Here is a 23,573-nt window from a genome sequence, read left to right as displayed (position 1 = left end):
ACCCGGAGGAGGGAATAGAGGACTGCATCACCGATACAGACCTGAGATCAGAGAGACAGTTGAGGAAAGGGAAATCTGCTATCATGGTAGGAGACTTAATCCTGAGAGGAGTGGACAGTCACATAGCTGGAGGGAAAGAGGACCGTCTAGTGACACGTCTCCCGGGGGCAAGAACGAAGGACGTCACCGACAGAATCGAGAGGATCCTGGAAGGGGCCGAGACGGAGGAGACAGCTGTAGTAATCCATGTTGGAACCAACGACGTCAGCAGGAGGGACTACAACAGGACTGCACTAACCGATCAGTTCAGGATCCTGGGGAGGAAACTGAAACTGAGGGCAAGGAAGATAGCCTTCTCAGAGATCCTGCCAGTACCTAGAGCAGACGTAAGGAGGCAGAGCGAACTACAAGCAATAAACGGTTGGCTCAGGAAATGGTGTGAGGAGGAGGGTTTCTTTTTTGCACGGAACTGGACAACATTCCTGGGAAAGAATAAGCTCTACAGGAGAGACGGACTGCACCTGAGCACGACTGGGACAAGGATGCTGGCATGCAACGTCAAGAGCGTCATTGATTTGGCTTTAAACTGAGGAAGAGGGGAAAGCCGACAGTCGATCTGACACATCGGACAAAAGTATCAAGTAAGGATACTGAGCAGGGACATTGTAAAAGAGGGCTGGGGACTGAGTGGGAACTTTTGGGAAAAGGACCTAAGGATACAACACAGGGGCCCAGGGTCATGGACATAGAGCAAGGACATTGTAAAAAAGGGATCGGGACTGAGCGGGAACTTTTGGAAAAAGAACCTAAGGACGCAATGCAGGGGACCCGGGCCAAAGATATTGAGCAAGGACACTGTAAAAGAGGGCTCAGGTCTGAGTGGGAACTTTTTGAAAAAGGACCTAAGGGAGAATTGCAGGGGTCTTGTGCACAAATAAAACTGGCAAGCAGCACTAATAGAGAACAACGGAATCCAGAGGGACAACCAAAAACAGGGGAACAGGCTGAGGACGAAACAGACACACCACAGGAGGAGGATGACCAAGACGAGGCTTGGGGTCTAGCAACTCACGAGGGGGCCAGGAGCACCAAACCACGAGGAAAAACAGCAAGAAAGGCGAACAAACGGGACTTACTTTGCCTATACACTAATGTAGGAGCCTAAGGGCTAAAATGGGAGAGCTGGAAATCCTAGTCAGCAAAAAGGGCCTAGACATAATTGGAGTCACAGAAACGTGGTGGACTGATGACAATGAATGGGATGTGGCTTTACCAGGATTCAAACTCTATAGGAGAGATAGGTCACACAAAAAGGGTGGAGGAATAGCGCTATATATAAAAGATTCCATACCTTCAACCAGAATGGAAACAACAGTAAGGGCGGACGACTTGGAATCACTATGGGTTAAGCTACCAGGAGGAACTGGAGCAGACACAAAATTGGGTCTGTACTATCGCCCACCTGGACAAATGGAAGAAATCGACCAGGATCTGGAGGCTGAACAGAGGCAGGTATGCAAAAGCGGAAGTGTGGTGGTGATGGGAGACTTCAACTACCCGGGAACAAACTGGAGTATTGGGCACTCAAACTGCATGAGGGAGACCAAATTCCTGGAGGTCACGAGGGATTGTTTCATGGAACAGCTGGTCACGGAACCAACACGGGGTGATGCCACTCTTGACCTAATCCTCAACGGACTAGGGGGACCCGCTAAGGCGATATTAGCCCCACTAGGAAACAGCGATCACAACACGATCCAGTACAGGCTAGAAATTGGATCATCAAAGGTGAAAAAAACTACAACGACTGCACTTAACTTCAAAAAAGGGAATTATGATGCCATGAGGAAAATGGTGAGAAAGAAACTCAACGACAGCGCAAGGAAGATGGAGTCCGTAGAAAATGCCTGGACCATACTCAAGGGCACAGTGCACGAAGCACAGAACCTGTGCATCCCCAAGTACAGGAAAGGGTGCAAAAAATAGAAAAAAACCCCCAATGTGGATAACAAATGCAGTGAAAAAGGCGATAAGTGACAAGAAAGCATCATTCAAAAAATGGAAAAAGGACAAAACAGAGGAGAACCAAAAGGAACACAAAAAAACACCAAAAGGAGTGTCATCGAATGGTTAGGAAAGCAAAAAAAGAATATGAAGAGAGACTGGCAGGGGAAGCAACAAACTTCAAATCATTCTTCAGGTACGTTAAGGGGAAGCAACCAGCAAGGGAGGAAGTGGGATCCTTGGATGATGGGGACAGAAAGGGAGTGGTAAAAGAGGAAAAGGAGCTAGCTGACAGGCTAAATAAGTTCTTCAAGTCAGTTTTCACGAGGGAGGACACAACCAACATTCCGAAGCCCGAGGAGATCGTAAAAGGAGAGCAGGATGAAAATCTGGTCCAGCTAGAGGTGAGCAAGGTGAATGTCCTCAGGCAGATAGACAGGCTAAAGAGCGACAAATCGCCAGGTCCGGATGGCATTCACCCAAGGGTACTCAAGGAACGAAATAGCTGAGCCACTTCGACAAATATGCAACCTATCCCTAAAAACTGGAGATTCCGGAAGACTGGAAAATAGCAAATGTCACACCCATCTTCAAGAAAGGCTCAAGGGGAGACCCAGGAAACTACAGGCCGGTGAGCTTGACCTCGGTCCCGGGAAAGATGATGGAAGCACTGATTAAAGACAGCATCTGGGAACACATCGACAACTATGTGCAGCTAAAGTCTAGCCAGCATGGCTTCTGCAAGGGCAGGTCATGTCTCACGAACTTATTATACTTCTTTGAGGGGGTAACCAGCCAGGTGGATAAAGGGGAATCCATAGATATCATTTACCTTGACTTCCAAAAAGCCTTCGACAAGGTGCCACACGAAAGACTACTAAGGAAGCTATGGAACCATGGGGTGCAAGGGGAGGTCCACCGATGGATCAAAAACTGGCTGGCGGACAGGAAACAGAGGGTTGGAGTAAAGGGACATTACTCAGACTGGCAATGGGTCACGAGCGGAGTTCCACAGGGGTCGGTGCTGGAACCGCTCCTATTCAATATATTCATTAACAACCTGGAAGCAGGAACAAAATGTGAGGTTATTAAATTTGCGGATGACACAAAACTATATCGCAAGGTCAATAACTTGGAGGACTGCAAAGATCTCCAAAAAGATCTGACAACACTGGAAAAATGGGCCAAAAAGTGGCAAACGAGTTTCAACATAGGGAAATGCAAGGTCATGCATATAGGGGAAAAAAACCCGATGTTCACTTACAAAATGGGGAGATCAGCGCTAGGGGTGAGCGACCTTGAAAGAGACCTGGGAGTGATGGTAGACACAACATTGAAGTCGTCGGCGCAGTGTGCCACGGCCTCAAGGAAAGCAAACAGAATGTTGGGTATCATTAAGAAGGGTATCACGACCAGGACAAAGGAAGTCATCCTGCCACTGTATCGTGCTATGGTGCGCCCGCACCTGGAGTACTGTGTTCAGTTCTGGTCGCCGTACCTCAAGAAGGACATGGAGGTACTTGAGAGGGTCCAGAGAAGAGCAACTAAGCTAATAAAGGGTATGGAGGACCTCTCATATACTGACAGACTGAAAAGGCTAGGGCTTTTCTCCCTGGAAAAGCGGAGACTTAGAGGAGACATGAAAGAAACCTTCAAGATCATGAAGGGCATAGAAAAAATAGACAGGGACAGATTTTTCAAATTAAGGGGATCAATAAGTACAAGGGGGCACTCAGAGAAATTGAAAGGGGAGAGGTTTAGAACAAACGCCAGGAAGTTCTTTTTCACACAGAGGGTGGTGAATACATGGAACGTGCTACCAGAGGATGTGATAAACAGGAGCACGCTACAGGGGTTCAAAGAAGCTTTGGATAGGTACTTGGAAGACAAAGGGATTGAGGGGTACAGATAAGAGTAAAGGTAGATTATAGGGATGGGATTAGAGGTAAGTTACAAAATTAATCAGGGACCACTGTTCAGGCACTAGGCCTGATGGGCCGCCGCGGGAGCGGACCGCTGAGCAAGATGGACCTCTGGTCTGACTCAGCGGGGGCAACTTCTTATGTGCCTTTCTTGAGCATGATGAAGTATAAGGAGTATTTACCTGAGCCTGATTCATCATCAGGGACCAGTTTTACAGCATGAATGTCTAAGAGCCGCTGAAGCATGACTCAGACCCTGGCTGCTTTCTGGCTTCTCGGCTGGAGAATCTAGAAACAAATTTGGAGGGGGACAAAAAAATTCTATCTTGTGCCTCTCTCATATGATGTCCAGTACCCAATGGGACAACTCTCTGGGACAACGACAACCGCCTCCCCCAATGTGTGGAGGTGCGATTCCAAGTTTGGCGTCATTGGTACTTTTTAGAGGAAGGGTTGACACGAGACCCAGAGATCTGCTGGTGCCTGGGATTGTTATAACACTGTCTGTACCCTTGCAACGATCTCTGGGAGGAGGAGCTCGAGTTATTTTGGCAAGACCGGCAGGAGGGACAAAAATTACTTAGATTTCCCCCCAGGAGGGTGGGGGGCCTGCTATCCGGTAACAACTTAGGACAGTGATCTGCTACACTGGCCATAAGTTTGTCTACGCACTTGCCAAAAAGATCTGCTCTTTCAAGGGAAGGCTGCTTAAGGTTGCTTTAGAAGCTGTCACCGACCCACTGTCTGATCCAGAGCTTCCTTCAAGCAGAGACCACATACACCGAGACTTTGCCTAGGACCCTGATGGTCATATACAAGGTATCTACTACATAATCCACTGAGGGCACCCATACAAGACATCATCCTCCGTTGAGGGCACCCATTGCAGTCTCGTGTGACATGCCTCTGCAGCAATCGAGGCTGCTACTGCTGCCTTGATACCCAAAGATAACACCTCAAATTGCTTCTTTAAGATCATGTCCATTCCTCCTTCACTAGAGAGGGCTGGGCACTTGGTAACGAGCTACTGCAGTCCACCTCAGCTGATCAAACAGCTGCTGAAACTATGAAGGCCATGAGATAAAGCCTGGACATAGTTCTCTCCACCTTTAAAGAGACTTCAGGGGTCTTCTACTGCTCTGTGACCTCAGCAGTTATGTCCAGATGCACTAAAAAAAAAGGAGGTCTGAGTATTAGAGTGGCTTATGCCTGTACACTGAGAAGGGGAAGGCTGTATTTCAAGTTTCAATTCCTTGACCGCATCCGTAATAAAATGGTGGACTGAAACAAACTTAAAAGGCTGGATCATCACCCTGATCAAGGGCCACAAAGAAACACTGCTTGATGGAACCAAAAACAGAATCAGAGTCATCCAGGACTGAGCCAGTGCCCCGAGATTAAAGAGACATAGAATATGATTTCCAACTTGGCCAATCTGTGTCTGAGTGGTTGTTGGCACTGGGAACCACATCACTTATCCCTATGATGTGCTCTGTCTGCAGAGCACATCATGGGCTTGTCAATAATGCTCTCCACATGAGATGGACAAATTCCGGGGAGAACCCTTGCACAGCGGCAATAACAGACCTCTGATGTGACTTTTGTGGGATCTATGAGCTCCACACGCTGGCGCTTCAGGCCCTAACCAGTTTCAGATGCCGGGTGGAATTTTCTCCCCATCTCCGGACCCAGGATGGTTCCCCAGCCATGGAAGACATCGATGGGGTTAACATGAAGCTCCCTTCCCCCTCCTTGCGTGCCATGGCATGTGATACACAGATGTTCCTCCACCAGCAATCCGGCACAACTGACGCATGAATTCATGTGAGCACATGCTGAGTCCATTTCTATCGATTTTTGTAAAAAAAAAAAAATATGGAGTTTTGAGGCAGATTAAATCTTCAGAAAAGAGACTGTTGAAAATTGAAGATGGCTGACACCAGAAAAATTATACCAAAATCTCGAAAAAGGGTTTTAGAGATGGGAGACCTAAACTCTAACCTTGTAAACCTTCAAAAATGATGTTTTCAGACAACCCTTTCTGATTTTTTCATAGGAAATAATGGGGTTGTACTCACAGTTCTGTGCAGAGATTGCCCATCAGCTTTTCCCTGCAGCTGAAGTGAATGGAAAGGGCTTTCTGCCTTGGACACTTCCCCAGAAGATGCCAATCCTTGAAATTTTCAGGCTGCCAGTTCGATTGACCCTGCCTTGTTGAAGCTCAACAGAGGCTGATACCCCAAGGGATCTTACTCAGGGAATCTTCAGACTGTGCTTAATTTTCTGAAAAATTCAGAAGTCAAGCTGGCTCACAGAGGAGCAGACCCTGAGCTCAAGTGGCACACAGCAGGCTAGCTCCACAGGTCTACCTGTAGGTTTGTCCTGTAAAGCTGCAGTCTGCCTCCACTGAACCTGCATTCTTTCCTAGGCAGAGAAACCCTAAGTAAGGGGTCTTAGGACAGAGCAGCCACCGAAAAACAACAAACTTTTGATGAAAAAAGAAAAACTAAGCAGAGTGGAGCAGAAACACATCTGCATGGTTCGCTTGCAGAAGAAAAACTGAAGGGGGCACTACATTCCACTGGCAATGTGGGAGGTGCAGAAAGCTGTATCACACTTCTGCAAGATTCGCTTCACGGGTTTGGACTGAACACCATATGTACAGACTCCAGAGGAGATGTAACAAAAAGGGTGTATTAATCAGTAAAGCCTTGAGCTCACCAACTCTGTAAACTGGTGACCTGCACCAAAACTAAGAATTTCCAAGTCAAATACTTCGGCTCACAGAAATATGTATTAACAGCTAAGTCAACATCAATTTGAGGTTCCAAGAAAATGGAAAGCAAGCCTCACACAGAAAAAAAGGTTGTGGAGGTAAGCATAAACTACACTACAGTGAATCCTCATTAAGATGGGCATCAGATACCATCTTGGAAATATCATAGATCAACTGACCATTTATATTCCTTTCCCTGTCCATTAGTGACCTAAGGTCATCACGTTTCTCAAAGAAATAAAACTTTTCACATAAATTATCTCATGCAGAGCTGTTAAGAAGTTATGCAGGTGGTAGGTACAGCATTCTGAAAAATATTTCCTCATAAGAAGGTCCAGGACCTTATTGATAGTACATTCAATAACCACTGATTGGTGTGATAGCTACTTTAATATATAAAAAAACAAAAACAAAACAAATCTGAGTTTTTTGCTCTTTACATGGAATTAGCCTGCTTTTGGAATTAAGCTGTTTCACTGAAGGCAAACATCATTGTCAAGCTGGTTTTAGGGTTGGTCATAATTCGGAGACCATCATGACAACCCTTTTAAATAAGAGCATAAGAATTGCTATACTGGGATATACCAAAGGTCCATCAAGCCCAATATCTTGTTTCCAACAGTGGACAACCCAGGTTCCAAGTACCTAGCTAGATCCTAAGTAGCAAAGCAGATTCTATGCTGCTTATCCTAGGATTAAGCAGTGGATTTCCGCAAGCCATCTTAATAATGGCCTATGGACTTCACTTTTAGGAAATTATCCATACCTTGTGAAAACCCCACTAAGCTAACTAATTTCATTCTCCAGCAAAGAATTCCAGTTTAATTACATGTTGTGTGAAGAAATATTTTCTCCGTTTTTAAATCTACTACTTAGTAGCTTCATCGTATGTCCCCTAGTCCTAGTATTTTTGGAAAGACTGAACAAGTAATTCACATCTACTCTTTCCACTCCACTCATTATTTTATCATATTACCCCTGAGCCATTTCTTCTCCAAGCTGAAGAGCCCTAGCCGCTTTAGCCTTTCCTCATAGGGAAGTCGTCCCATCCCTTTTATCATTTTTGTCACCCTTCTCTGTACCTTTTCTAATTCTGCTATATCTTCTTTGAGGTATGGCAACCAGAATTGCACAGTATGTGGCTGTACCACAGAGCATCAGAACATTTTCATCTTTGTTTTCCATTCCTTTCGAGTGCACTGCATGCCATACTTGATGGATGTATAGCATCACGGGTGTTAAATCTGGCATCAGTTTTTGATCTGTTGGGCCATAAGTGATTAGACTGTTTATATACAGTAGTATTAGTCTTAGTGGAACTGTTATGAATTTGTTTGCAAGGTTGAAATTTAATACAAGATCATCAACATCTGACAAATTTGAAGAACTATGTGGAGTCCATCAGGGCTCATCAGCATCTTCATTACTTTTCAATATCTTTTTGAGTCCCTTTCTTACACTTATTCAAAGCTTTGAAATTAGTTTTTGTTTTGTTATGCCAATACATACTTTAAGTTATAAAGGTTTCCATTCATTCATCAATCTTAACTTTATTACAAAATGTCTAGATGCAATCTCAGGTTGGCTTAGGGACTGTCATTTAGTTTTAAACATTGAAAAGACAGTAGTTTATTATATTTCAGGGCACAAAAAGTGTCCTATTATTTCACCAGTATTGCTTGGTAAACCTATGGTAGCTGTAAACAGTTTTCATTATCTAGGGATTATTTTCAATTAAAACCTTAACATTTCAGAAACAAGCACCATCTTTTATTAAAAAGGGTTTTTAAACTCTGCTAGTTTCAAACAGTAAGCCTCCAAAAATATGGCAAGGATAATGGTTTATTTTACCAGTCCCAAATGATGGTGTAAACAGTAGTATAACAAAATGCTGGACTAGTACAAACGATTTTGCATGTTATTCATGAGTATGCCTCAGCCCCACCACTCCTCCGCTGTACTATCTCATGACTGTGGGGAGAATTATGTGGCACTTCATCACTGGCTGCTCATATTTTTAACTTATTTAGTAATTTGTGCATTTTTATAAAAAAGATGCTATCTCTAATATGGAAATAGTGTAAATACTTAGCTTATCAGCCAACGTCTGGGAGTCTAACCCATGTCTCCCAGACGTTGGCTGATAAGCTAAGTATTTACACTATTTCCATATTAGAGATAGCATCTTTTTTATAAAAATGCACGAATTACTAAATAAGTTAAAAATATGAGCAGCCAGTGATGAAGTGCCACATAATTCTCCCCGCAGTCATGAGATAGTACAGCGGAGGAGTGGTGGGGCTGAGGCATACTCATGAATAACATGCAAAATCGTTTGTACTAGTCCAGCATTTTGTTATACTACAGTTTCAAACAGTAAGGCATTATTTTGAGGTAGCATTGCATACACGATACATGCTTTTCTCATCTCTCATCTGACACCTATCAACAATTTAGACGATCTTTAAAAACATCTCTCTTTATTAGATCATTTGGATAGTAGATACATTCCACTCATTGTATTCATTCTTGGTTTTTTGTATGTAAATCTTGTCTTTCTGTAAACCGCATAGAACTTAACGATATTGCAGTTTAGAAGCGAGTTTTTATGTTATGTTATATGCTGGTATGACAAATAGTATTAACCATTTGCAAATGTTACAGAATACAGCTCTTAAGAGTTCTTGGCAATCTTTATAAATATGATCATATATTCGTAACTTCTTTGTTTACAAAATATCATTGACTGCCAGTTCAATTTCATATTTCCTTTAAAATTCTTACCTTGGCACATAAAGTTTTCTATGAACTTCTTCCACTCTATATGAATAGTTTGGCTATACCATACACTCCGACAAGGACGTTAAGATCTTTGCAGGATTATAGGATGGCGATGCCTCATATTTCTAAGGCCTGCTGGGAGTCTAACTCATTCAAAGTGCTTTTTTTTTTTGGCTTGCTCCTGTTTTGTGAATGGACTTCCCAAACTAATTCATCAAGAAATGAATTAATATTTTATTAAATACTCAATTTTTTACACTAGCTTGTAGTATTTATCACACAGATGAGAAAAAAAATATGCTGATGAGTGTTGAACACAATATTAATATATATATATTTTTGTTAAGAGAGCAAAGGAAGAGTTAGGTTGAGAAGAGATATAGAGATACGGGAAGTTGTGAGAAAGTTTAGAATAGGTTACACTGGACAACAAAGTTTTTTGCTTCTTCAACATTTTCAGGTGTATCTTACAGATTTTTGGTTGCTGATCGTGAAAATCAAGTTTAAAATTACACACATACTGTTTTAACAAAAAAAAAGTACATTTTTACAAGTTCTCATTATATTTTCAGGCTAATGCAATTAATAACTGACGTCAATATTAAGGAAAGCATTATTTTTTGTCTACAGATCAGACACATCATCAATGATGAGAAATTTGAAGATCTGTAGTCGAGCCAGAGAAAATCACCTTGAAAGCATTCAAGGATGTCGTTGACAATTTTCTTGTCAGTTAAAGAGCACCAAACTATATTCAACTGGTTGACAAACTTTTTAGAGCATACAAAACCATGAAGTGCAACATATCACTGAAGATGCACTTTCTACATTCACACTTCTTCCCCGCAAACCTTGGTGCAATCAGCGACAAACATGGCAAAAGGTTTCACCAGGACATTGCCACTATGGAAAAAATATATCAGGACAACTAGAATCCATCAATGTTGGATATTAGTGTCCGGTGCATCTTGTTGCAGTGTCCAATGAGTACAAACGAAAATCAGCAAGAAAACACTTTTAGCCACTGCAACCTATCACAGCATATCAAATTTTGTGCATTAAAACATGTTATAATCAATTAAAAATACTATTGTGTTTCTCAAAATTCCTATGTGATAGTAAGTGGGAATTACATTTGTGTTTATTTTGAAGGGGTCTATCATAATCACCAGTTTGTTTTAAGGAAGCAAAACCTTTGGAAAAATTTGTTGTCCAGTGTTATAGCATTGCTTCCCAAGTTAGTCCTAGAGTACAGCATGTCCTGAAAACTTTACTGGCAGTGTTTTCAGGATACCCATAATGAACATGCATGAAACTGATTTGCATACACAACACTGTTATAGCATATTCATTGTGGATATCCTGAAAACCTTACTGGCAAGGAGGTACTCTAGGACTGACTCAGGAAACACTGGGTTATAGGAAATAATGGTGATTCTTCTGTTGCATTAGGTCTTTACTTTTATGATATATGGTGTTCTTTTTTTTAATGTTATATTTGTATTTTATTGAAATCTATCAAATTGAATGCTCCTCAAGTCACTATATATTAATATGCATTCAGGTATCACAGCACTATATGAAAGCCACCACACATATAGAAATTTTACAACAACTGTCAAATACATCGGTATATTGTCTGCTTTTAGAGGATCCTACAGAAGAAATTAGAGATTTAGCTTCTGTTGCAGTTCAACAAGGTTTTTTAACGCAACAAGAATTTTTGTTTTTAACACCTCTATATCCATGGATCCCCTTTTTCTATATGCTCCCAAAGATTCATAAGCATTCAATGAACCCTCTGGGGCGTCCCATTGTTTCAGCCCAAGGATCACTTTTGGAAAGTTTCAAGTTTTAAGTTTAATAAAATTTTTGATTAATCACTCAATCATATTTCTAAGCGATGAACATTTTTAAATTACAATATTTGGGGAACAATACAATACTTAGTAATATATTACGTCCAAGCGGACTAATAGACAAACTTAAACCATAAACACAAGGAAAAAGGAGAATGAAATACAAAATCATTAAAGGAAAGTAAGACAATCAGGGAAAAAACAAAAGGCAGGGACAGCTCGATCATATATTCAGGATACTACCCACTTCTTGACAAAATTACAATCCTATAGCCCTACAAATTGTACTATCTTGGCTACCCTGGACGTGCAATCTTTATATACGAATATTCCCCAGGGAGATGCATTGTAGGTACTTGAATCTTTTTTAGATTCTCGGCCACGTCCCCACACTATACCCACTGATTTTTTGATTCAGCTACTAAAGATTTCTTTGCAGAAGAATTATTTTACATTTCAAGTCAAATGGTACCAGCAATGCCAAGGAACAGCAATGGGAGCCACATGTGCCCCATCATTAGCTAATTTATTTAGGAGTAATTTTGAAGAAAAATTTGTGTATTTCTCAGAATTCTCCTCTAAGATCATATATTGGGGAAGATACATAGATGACATTTTTCTCTTATGGGAAGACTATTGAGAAACTGAAATATTTTATTGAATATCTGAATTCTTGTGAACCGACCCATCAATTTCACTTTGACTTACAGTACTCTAGAAATTTCTTTTTTAGATGTATCTGTAAAGATTATTGATAATGGATTTTTAACAACCGTATTCTGAAAGATGACAGATCGGAATACTTTTTTGCACTTTGATAGTTCACATCCGAGACATCTGAAAGAAAGCCTTCCACAATCTCAATTTCTCAGTTACCAAAGAATTTGTTCTATAAAGGTAGAATATCAACAGCAATCTGAGATTTTAAAAACAAAACTGGAGGATAGAGGTTACCCGAAAGACTGTATCAAGAGATCTTTCAAAACAGGCTTATTCAATGATAGAGATCGACGGTTACAATATACAGAGAAAGATGCAGTAGACTAATTTTATTGCCTGCACATTACAGTTCACGCATCAAGCAAAATGTTTTGGTAAAATCATCAAAAAATATTGGCACTGCTTGTCTACTCATGATTGTTTTAGCGACAGTTGTGTCCTTTTAGCAATTTCAAGAAGACGCAATTTACAGGAACATATCTGTCCCACTAGTAAGGGCTCAGTGCCTAGATAATTTTTGAACAGTGGTAATGGGAGGGTGGGTCATTTTAAATGTGGCCACTGTTCTATCTGCACGATTACTCAAGAAGATACTTTGTTTATTAATCCCAAAGATAACATCAATTATGCTTTAAAAGGCTCGATGACATGTGACTTTGCGGATGTCATCTATGCTATTCAGTGTCCCTGTATGAAATTATACATTGGGCAAACGTCTAAGAATTTCCGCACAAGAATGATAGAACATAAGTCATGTTTGCATTGTAAATGTCTAGAGGCACCAACGGTGGAGCACTGTCTAGCATTAAGTCATTCTTTTTTGGATTTAAAATGCTGGGTTATTGAACAACTATTTTTTCCAACTCGTGGTGGAGATTTCAAGGTGATTTTGAGGCAACGTGAACAACGTTGGATTTTTAATCTGAATACTTGTGCTCCTATAGGCCTGAATTCTCAAATAGAATGGTATGCTTTTTTCTAATATTATGTTTTTTGCATTCTTTGTTATTCTAATGTTTTTTGCATTCTAATGTTATTAGTCTGACGTCACTACGTTTTTGAAGTTGCTGGTAATCTATTTCCGGGACGCTGAGGGGCCATTTTGGTGGCAGGAATTTAGAAGCCAGGAGCTTAGATTGAAGGTAGTGCGTTTTTGTTTTTTTTGGTTATGATGTAAGTTCTGTATTCCTAACAGCTGATTCCCTTGACGAAGTTTGGAGTAGCGAAACAGGGGCCCTGTCGGGAGTTCGCTGAAGAAGGGGGTCCATTAATGTACTTTACGTGGTGACATTCAGACTCCAATGAACTCTATGTTATATCCTGCCCATGGAACGTGTGGAAGACATCTTAGCTTCAGATAAGTTTTTGTTTATTTTCTTTGCTTTAAGTTTTGAGATAATTGGATACGATTTGATATTGTTCTTAAAGCAACTATTTATATTATTAATTTATTCAAGCAAAAAACGATAGCTAAGAGTGGAGTTTTTGAGACCAAGTATGTGTCTGCATTTTCAAAACATTTTTTGAAATTGCTATGTCCGGAAGATTTAAAATTTTTTGTATATCTTTCTGTGACACTGAGATCTTTTCTCCACTGCTTTCATATAGTGCTGTGGTACCTGAATGCATATTAATATATAGTGTATTTTATTGAAACCACAGTGATCCATTAAGGCCAGGCAGTATATCAAATTGTAAAAACTAAAGTTGTATAAAGTGGGGATCTCCCACAATGTCATATGTATATCCTTAAGGATCTTGTGAATAGGCACTATTAACACCTCTCTTGGAAGGACTGGGATGGAGTTTAAGAAATGGGAAGATGTTCAATTTTGCCCTGGAATTTTTCTCCTCTAACAAATAGACTATTTCTTTGACATTTAGTAAAGGAGATGTCCTATGAAAGAGGTTTTCTCCTTTCCTATAGAGAATTCCAGAGTCCAGGAAGAAAACTGGCCCCCTCTTGATCAGAGAAGTACCCTGAGACTTGGTGGAATGTGTACCAAAACATATTTTGCAGGAAATGGCAGACTACATATTGTGGTGTAGGAAATGGCCAGAAAACGCAGCAGACATTACTTTTTTGGGGGGTGGGTGAACTTTATATAGTTACAGTTATACCTCTTGCTCAGGAGCGAGGGAATTTGGAGCAGGCCCCTTTGGCCAGGAATTCACATAAACTGTGAGGAAGAAACAAGCAGTAGTCCAAGGTAGAATAAACATTTTACCCAATCAGCAAGAGGCTGTGACTTAGCAGGCTGCCCAAAAGCAGGGGAGGAGGAGGTGTCAAGAGTTCCCCTCAGAGCATAGCCTATACTTTGGAACAAGAGGAGAGAGAACAGTCTATTTGTAAGCCTTCCCTTCCACAACCAGTATGCCCCTGAGGAGCCTATGCAGCAGCCTCTTCATTATACAGAGGGAGAAGGAATGAAAGTTGTGGAAGCAAATGCCTCCTTACCCTTACTCTCCCCTCACCCCAACAACCTGGTAAAGACAGGAGCTAGAGAGAGAGAACTAGAGAGAGAGAGAGAGAGAGCTAGAGATAGAACCCAAGGTTTTAAAGCCATTTTTATTATACAAGTCCTAATTATAGGCAGCTTTCAACAAGTGAATTTGTTGTTGGAGAAAACAGGGGCATTTGCCACAGACTCTTAACTTTAACCCATCTAGGGCTGAAAGACAATTTTGATGGTGAATGAAATGCAGTAACAGCATTGTACTGCTAAGGTTCAAAGAAACTTTCTTTGCAACTTTACTGAAGAGCTGTGCAGAAGAGCAATTTGCTTATTAGGAAGTATCAAGGACAAAGTGAACTGTAAAGTTTGAAAGTCATAGAATTGTAACAAGTATAAAAACTGGGAAAACCTTCAAAGAACTTTTTTGTCATTGTGTTTTATTATTGAGATTGATTAGCCATATTGAAAGAGACAAATTGTTTTTATTTTCTTTGAAATAATGAAAGCCCATGTATAATTTTTTTAAGCAAGTCCATAAATGCAATAGGTGTCTATGTGCCTTCTATATTTAAAAAATAGCAAATCTTAGAGCTTTGGAGTATCCCTTCTGTACAAGAATCCTATGAACATGTCTCATAAGCAGGACCAGCTCAAGAGACTGCGGTGCTCTGAGAAAACTTTTGCATTGGCATCCCCCACCCCCGACATTTGGTATCTCTATCCTTTCCACTTCTCACCTGTGATCTGGTATCTACCCCCTCTCTAAGTCTCTCTCTCCTGCTAGACCAGGAAAGACAGTGGTTCAGGGCACTGATAAAGGGTGTCAAAATCCCAGTCAAACTTACTGTTGCTGAAGAAACGTGTGTACATATCTCATTATTGCTGAACATTTATGTTGCAGCTTTACCAGTCTTCGTGGAAGCTGATTTAATATCAGCTACCAATATCACCATGGCTCTAGCATTAAGAACCTTGACATGCCCTAGAGACCTGCTGGGGCATTAATTGAATAGCAGACTACATTTTGTTTCTAGACTAGAGAACTGAGCTCAGAGATTAAAAAAAAAAAAAAAAAAAAAAAAACTCACTCTTGTCTCTTGCAATCCAGACTTTGCCATGTTTGCTTGCTTTTGTGAACATGGAGCTTTAGAAAGTAATATTGAAAGCACAACTAACTGGTTAAGGCACAAGTCCAACATTAACTTGGGAAGGGACTTGAGGCTGATAATTGCCTAGTTATTTCATTATGAAGACATGTATAATGTGGATAAGCCACTAAGACCTTGAACTAGCCCTGCAGACCAAAGAAACCAGCATCAAAATTATAACCTTTCAAGTCAGGGACTTCAAACTAGAGGTGATCAAAGGCTCTAAAGGAATTTTTATCAACTAGATATAAACAATGGATATCAACAGCAGAAGGCTTCAACTGAAGCAAGCCCAAGACAAACAGGACAACTAAGGGTTACATGGAGATAGCCATAGAGGATTTCTATAGTATATATCATACAACATCAAGAAAATGCCTTGCTGGAATTTGTAGAAGGTATTCAAGCAGATCAACTGCCCTTTGATTTTTTCATCAAAGCAGCCTATAAATTTGAACATTGGGAGACAGCCCAGTTCCAAATGCTGACTCCAAGCATATGTTGAAATTATTTCTCACTATCTAGGCTAGCCCTCTAGCAAGTGATATGCAATTATTTCCAGACTGGTTGTCTCAACTAGGTACTATGAAGGGTGACACCTTGTGGTCAAATTTACAGATGATACATAATTGTGGAAGGATCTCTCTGCCTAAAGTCTACATAATAGCTTAACTGGGTCAGACCAATGGTCCATCAAGCCCAGTAGCCCATCCTCACGGACTGTTGTTGCAATGACCAACCTATAAACAATGGGAGGTTGGATTTATTGAAATAGGATTAAAAAATCTCCCAGAGAGATTCTAAAGATTTACTTCCACTAGACCACACCAAACCTACCTTTGATTCTGCTCCTTTTGTCTGCAGTTAACAAATATATTTGTATGCAGTCAAAAAAAAAAAAATAGCATGCATATAATTTCTCAACATGAAGTGGGCAGGTGCAATTTTCAGTGGGGTTTTTCAACAAGTAAACACCCTGCAGAAATAAAATTCTGACAGATGCCCTGAATGATTTTTTTATGGACAATTTAGAAGGAATATTGAAATCTGTTACTTTCATAACAATCAAAAAGGATCCAATTCTTATGAACCCAACAATGGTGTAAATGAGCTGAAAAGAGGTTAGGGGTACTTGTACATTTTAGAATCCATTAACCTTAACTATAGCTTTTGTCTAGGATGTCATATGGAACAGAGTGTCTATTATTACAGGGGATTGATCCAGAACTATTACCACAAAGGATGAGCAGTCAGAGAAAAATTCATCTCCCTTTTGGTCCATTATGAAACCTATGGTTTGATGATTATTGTACTGTAATGATATACACTGTAGAAAAACTCTCTTGACTTTGTTGCAAGGAAACTGGTTTATTAACATTAATGTAATGCAACTTCAGATATGAAATATGGTTAGGATGTGACTACAGAGCACAATGACATAAACAACACTGGACTTATCTGATCCACTGCTTCTTTGATCATCTCCAAGGAGATTATCCTCACTCGATTACATGTCTGTAAGCCTTTTCTGTACATTCTTCCTGAAGCTAGACATTCACAACCATGAGTCTGAGGGTACCTTTCGCCATACCAGCGAATCTTGATGCTGTTTTGAAAGCACTGTGGGTCAAAAGAACCAAATGTTTTCCTCACTCCTGACTAGGATTCATAAGACAAAATCCATTACATCTCCCAAGAGAGATGCTCATAAATTTTCTTTGCCTTTTTCACAAGATAGTGTATACACTGAATCAAAAAGATCTGGTAGGTAGGAAAATAAGCAAGAATTTGATAATATTGTAGAACAACTTCCTCCTGAAAAGTGGAAAGATCTTAAAAAGATATACGTCTTAAGGATACCAAAGCAGCAACTTTCAAATTCTTGGTCTTTTCTAGGACAGAATCAACTACTACAAATTGTTGTGGCACTTGGGGCCTAAATATGAGAGTAGGTTAGACATTTTTATTCTATTATGTTATTCACAAAAAACAACAACCAAGAGTGGATTCACCCACATGCTTTTCTGCACATCCTGGAGGCTGCTGAATGGGAACTACTACCACCTCTTAGAGGCATCAAAGACATCTAAAAGCAATTTTTTTCAATTGGCTTTTTTAAATTGAAGCAATGAGTTTGAGACCGCAATCTGTACTTGTTTAGTTATTTATTTTTAATAAAATTTTCAGTTTGTATTAGTTAGTTAATTTTTATTATTGATATAATTTGATTATTTGAGATATATATATATATATATATTTTTTTTTTTTTTTCCCCTTTTCTACTCTGGAGTTCTTTTCAAAATTGTTTTTAATTATATATTGTAAACCGCTTAGATCCTTTTTTGGCTATTAAAGCGGTATATAAAGTTTTCAATAAACAAACATACATTAAACTAAAACATGTATACTAGAATAATTTTCTAACTGCAGGTTACAAGGAGCTGCCTGATCTATTTACTGAACAAAATGAAGGAAAGATTTTCTGGAGATGTATAGAGACCAACCAAATTTTGGTTTTGGTGCAGAAACCAGCCTGAAATTCAGATGGTTTATTAATTTTTATATACCACCCTTTGTAGAAAGCAGCAAAGTAGTTTACAATAGATTTGGCTATGTTTTAGATTTAGCCAAAAATACCAGTACATTTTTAGCTGAAATCAAACTCCACCTCCCCTCTCTGTCAAAAGCAGCAACCACCATCTCCCCACCAAACCAAAAACAGCAGCACTCCTACCATGCATAAGCTCTCCCTAAGCCTATTAGAAGCCATAGTAGTCTAGTGGCCAGTCACTCCTGCCCATGACAACACTACATTCAAAAATGCCTGCTGCTGCTGGAGATCCTGACAGCCATTTGAGTGTATAGCCAGAAGGGGCAGGATGGGAAATCTTTCCTGCCCCAACTAGACCACCAGGGTTTTCTGTTAAGGGGGTGGGGAATGCAGCAAGCTTTTGGTGAGGGGGGAGTGGAGGGGGCTATGCCTTATTCTTACCCGATACCTTAATGTTTTATCCTTTTTCCTCTTTCCCATAGTTCAGATTTTATTGTAATTAACCCATTTGTCTTTTTCCTCATGTTCTTGCAGATGATTATAGAGTTTGTATCTGTCAATGGTCTGTGTTTTGTTCCCCTCCTTTCTTTTATGATATTGTAAACCACTTAGATTTTTACCCTGGTTTTATATTTATGGTATATCAAATAAACTGAACTTGGGTTTTGGTTTCAGCCAAAACTGTGCCGTGAATTTCAGCTAAAATTTGATTTCATCTGCCTTCTAGAAGGTCTGAGAAAGAGAACAGGAGAGTGGTCCCTACAGACTATCAGAATCCAAAACATACCCGAAGACAAATGGCACCATGGACAGGAAGGTGGTATATGTTTATATAAATAAAATAAACGCATTTATTGATTGTTGGGAGTGTTATTCTAAATGAGCATGGCTGCGCATATTGTTTCCCTGCATTGTTTATTGTTGCTTGCTCAATAAAATTTTTTTTCCATAAAATAAACACTAGGATTCTAGCCACAGTGATTATAAGGGAAGGGCAAGGTCACCCTAGGTGCCAAGCCAAGGGGTATCATGTTTCACTTGCAGCTAACTGGACCTTTGGAGACAATCACAGTGTAGCTAAATTCCAGAATGATAAATACTTCTCTTGACACAGCAGTTTGAGATGTGTGATGATTTTATCCTCTGTGGAGTATGATACCCAGAATAATGCCACTGACACTTGGTGCCAAGAACCCTTGGGCTCAAACTCAAAAGAAACAAAAAACAAACTTCTCAAATGCTAAGTGATGTGAATCAAAAGGTCCCTATATTTTGGCCTACTTTGATTCCTTTACCATTACCCCTTCAATGCTGAAGCATTCTCCTGGCTCCTTAGAAGTCAATGCTTTCAGCAAAAGTGCCAGAATGTAATGGCCTTGGTTAACCTAGCAGATGCCACATGTAAGGATATCATGCCATCACCCCAAATACCACATGCAGGCTCTGTGATAAGTGAAGGAAAACATCTTGATTTTATATACAGATTTGAAAGGATATTTTTTGGAGTAGTTTACAAGTTTTAGGAAATAAGTCAAAGCAGGGTAACATTTGAAGCTTCTACACTTCAGCTGTGCTGTGAGAACCAAAAAAGGAGAAATAAAAAAAACATTCCATGCTTTTCTAGACAGTTGTAAACATACTTCCACCTCAATAACTCAAATGTCACCACTACCCATTCGCGTAGTTAATCATCCTGCTTGTCCATTGGAGAAAATTAATTATTTTCAAAAACTGAAATAACAGCAGTGGATGTGGGCAAAAAAAGAAAAATATGTAAATGCCTTTGTGAACAAAAACTCACAAGGGTGATGTGAGGTGAAGTTTGGAGGTGGATGAAATGAGGTGGGGTTTTTTTCTTTTTAAAGGAAGGGCATTGTAGCAATTTACCTCTATCATTGGATTAGCTAGTGCTGCCCGTGCTGGCATTGGCAGCTGATGCCAACTGGTTGGTCGGCCGGGCCGGCGCCTCACCGCCTGCTTGACTTTGGCCAGTTTCCGATTGGCGAATGAGTTGCTCCTCTTCCGCCGCCCCCTGCGTGGGGCCCCGGTACCTGCTGCCTCCTCTCCATGGCTGTTCCATGCCGTGGGGAGCAGCCGCTTCTACAGGGGCGACAGAGAAGGGAAAAAGAAGCTGTGGGGACAGGGCCCAACAGGGGAAGTTGAGGGGGAAATAAGAGAAGAAAACTAACTTTCCCACTTCCCTCCTCCCTCTGCCTTGCTTGTCAGACCACATTAATATTTCAGGAATACACATTTGGAGTATTCAACTTCACTGCCACCCAGCAGTAACCAAGAGCCTGATCTACTAAGAATGCTTCACCAAGGGCAAAGAATGGATTTTAAAAAAAGCTTTAGTAAATCAGATCCTAGGTGTACAAAACAGAATGTGATGAGAAAACATTCACAAAGCAGAAACAAGCATCACCTGAAAGAATTCTTACATTGGGATTTATTACTGCAGAAAATTAGCCGAGCTTGAGGCACTGCAGGCTGCTTACCTGTAATAAATGTTCTCAGATGACAGCAATACAATGAATCACACTGATGGGTAAGTTGATCTGTATTATGTGCAAAGTAAAAACTCCAGTTTTCCTTTAAAAAAATTTCTCTACATGCACAGGGGTGAAGTGAGGGGCGAGAGGCGGCCAGCAGGCTCCCACATGCTGCTGAATCTACTGCTGCCCTCAGTAGATTTTGTGACAACCTGAGCAACTGAAGAACAACTTATAGAAAGAGGTGGGTGGGTTGTGTAGCTCGCTGTACAGCTGTCAGAGAACAGTTATAGGTAAGATATTAACTTTTCTTTGATGACAAATATTTACAATGAACTACACAAATGGGATAATCTAGTTAAGGATAGTCTTCAAAATTCTTGTTTAAATTTATAATTGTAATTAAAGATTGTGACAAAGTATCTATAACTGTGTTGCAATTAAATTTTAGAAGAGTATAATTGAACCACCACTTGCAATTGTTATCAAATTTGGGGGAAAAACAGATAGCTGATCACATTGCACACTTTTTTAATAAAGTAAAAACACTTTTGAACTCAGCTAACTAATGGGAATCTTAGTTCTGGAATAGTGTGGAACTTTAGTTACCACAAAGACAAGGTCTAAAGTAACCTATCAGAGAAGGTTATGTTTGGAACAGCACTGAGTTTGGCATGGGAATAAGGATAAGCTACAGTTAGTTTACATATGTAAATTTATAAGTTAATGTATCCATAGCAGCACAGAACCCCCCGGCAACTAATCTTCATCTGCCGTTGTTATGTATTTAGAGAGATTTTTTTGGCCTAATATCCACACCACAACATTGAAGGTCTCTAAGCAGGTAGACTTCAGATTGGCAACTGATGGAGGTATTACACAACCAAATATTTGACCCTGACAGTATGTACATCATATCATATACTCTTATGGGAAGTTTTGTCATGAATTATTGAGAATTAAAACTTACCTGTTGGGAACAAAACAAAACAAAAACCTGGTTTGATTTCCCAAAGGCTTCAGTCTACTCTGGATAAAAAGTGATTGCTCTCTTGCCATCCTATGTGCGATATGTAGAACCCCACTTATTGGCATAAAGAAAATTTTAAATCGGAAACCCTAACACCAAACATAGACAGAAACTTGGAATATGTGTGGAGCATGACCTTGTTCTCACAGAATTTATTTTAAAGTAGATGTACCAAAGCCGGGTGCTCAGACTCTGCAGCCTACAGTGACCACTAAAAAAATAAAACGTCTTAGATCGGGCACTAAAATTCATGAGTCTATCAGCTGAAAAAGGACTTACATATTATTTCCCATGCCACATGGGAAACTTCATGTGAAGAAAACCATACATGTACCTAACAAGAGGTTCAGCAGAAAATCAACATGATGCTTACAGGTATACAATCCTTTATCCAAAATTCCAAAAACCAAGAAGCTTCAAAAATCAAAAGTTTCGGTGCTGGAAGTCCCCGACATGACACATGCTGAAACCACATAGGTATGTTGTATCCCTCTGCCTCTCCATGCTCTTCAAATCAAATATGTCTATGCTGCTTATGAGGACTGTGAAAAATGTCAAAGAGCTGTAGATTCCCCTCGGGGTGGCAGTGAGAAGAAAAGGAAGAATCTGTCACTGTCATTAGTACAAAAAGCAGAATTCTTGCAGAAGTTTGATCACAGTGCATCTTTGCAGCGTTAACCAAAGATTATGGTGTGGGAACTATAACCATATATGACTTAAAGAAACAAAGATAAGTTGTTGAAGTTTTACAATGATAACCAGAAATTAACAGGAAAGCATTGCATAAGGGAAAAAATTAAGATCCGGATTGTGGGCTAACTTAGAGGATTCAACGAAGAAGTGAATGTATGCCATTGGCTGGTTTGATGGTCAAAAAACAAGATAAAACATAGCATGAAGAACTGAACATTGAAGGAGAGTGTGAATATTTAGAAGGTTGCAGAAATTTAAGCAGCATTATGATGTTAAATATCTCAAAATCAGTAACGAAAAAAAGCTTCTGCTGATTAAGCAGTAAAAGTTACCATGATGAAACAGCTCTACTGGCACCATGTTCCTAGAAAAACATTAACAGCAACTAATGAATGAGTACCGTCACGTTTGAAGGATGTAAAGGACAAGGTGACTTCAAGAGTGCATCAATGCTGCAGGCACACATAAATTAAAGTTGGCAGTGATTGGAAAAAGCCAACATCCAACATGTTTCAAAGGTGTAGGTGATCTACCTGTAGACTATTCTGCAAACAAGACAGCATGAGTAACCAGAGAAATATTTACCGACTGGCTGAATAATCACTCTGTGCCAACAAGAGCTCATTGTAGAGAAGCTGAACTAGAAGACGACTAATGTTTTATTGATTCTAGACAAATGCTCAGCACATCCAAATGTTGGCATTTACTTACCTCACTACGGCCTTGTGACCAGGAAACTACATTCCATGAAAACCAAGTATAAAGACTTTTTTTTCCTGAATTGCATGTTTGATGCAGTGAACAGATGCATAAGAATCCAAGACTTCCTCAAAGTGTTAGTCTTAAGAATGCCATTTATGCACTTGATAACGTTTGGAAAGATTTAACTAAATCAGCATTAAGAAATGCTTAGCACAAACTTTGGCCATCAACAATTTTTGATGAAAATGAACCTACAGATGAAGACTTTGAAGGTTTCCAAGTCAGCGAATAGAAGCTGATGAGATAAAAACCTAACTGCTTTTGCCAGAATTCTATCAGCTGAAAATGTTAATACGTTTCAGGCAACTGATAATAATGAATATTGACAATGATGCACTTGTCATACATTCTTTACGTGATGGTGAGATTGCTGAAATGG

At 40.0% G+C, this 23,573-nt stretch overlaps 1 protein-coding gene across 5 annotated transcripts in view; it reads right to left on the bottom strand.

Annotated features, from left to right (window-relative positions):
* MBD1 (methyl-CpG binding domain protein 1) overlaps window positions 1–23,573 on the bottom strand; it is a 219,942-nt gene that overhangs the window by 44,775 nt on the left and 151,594 nt on the right. For 3 of the 5 annotated variants that reach the window (XM_033923952.1, XM_033923962.1, XM_033923970.1), the window contains one exon: window positions 20,105–20,317. The exons of the other annotated variants lie outside the window; for them this stretch is intronic. In XM_033923952.1, the coding sequence (XP_033779843.1) occupies window positions 20,105–20,317 (213 nt within the window). The remainder of the gene's footprint in view (window positions 1–20,104; window positions 20,318–23,573) is intronic. 5 annotated transcript variants of the gene reach the window in all.

Source organism: Geotrypetes seraphini, chromosome 1 (genome assembly GCF_902459505.1).
Source record: "Geotrypetes seraphini chromosome 1, aGeoSer1.1, whole genome shotgun sequence".
NCBI lineage: Eukaryota > Metazoa > Chordata > Amphibia > Gymnophiona > Dermophiidae > Geotrypetes > Geotrypetes seraphini.
The sequence above is the reverse complement of the archived record's forward strand: the minus strand, read 5'-3'. Positions and strand labels throughout refer to the sequence as shown.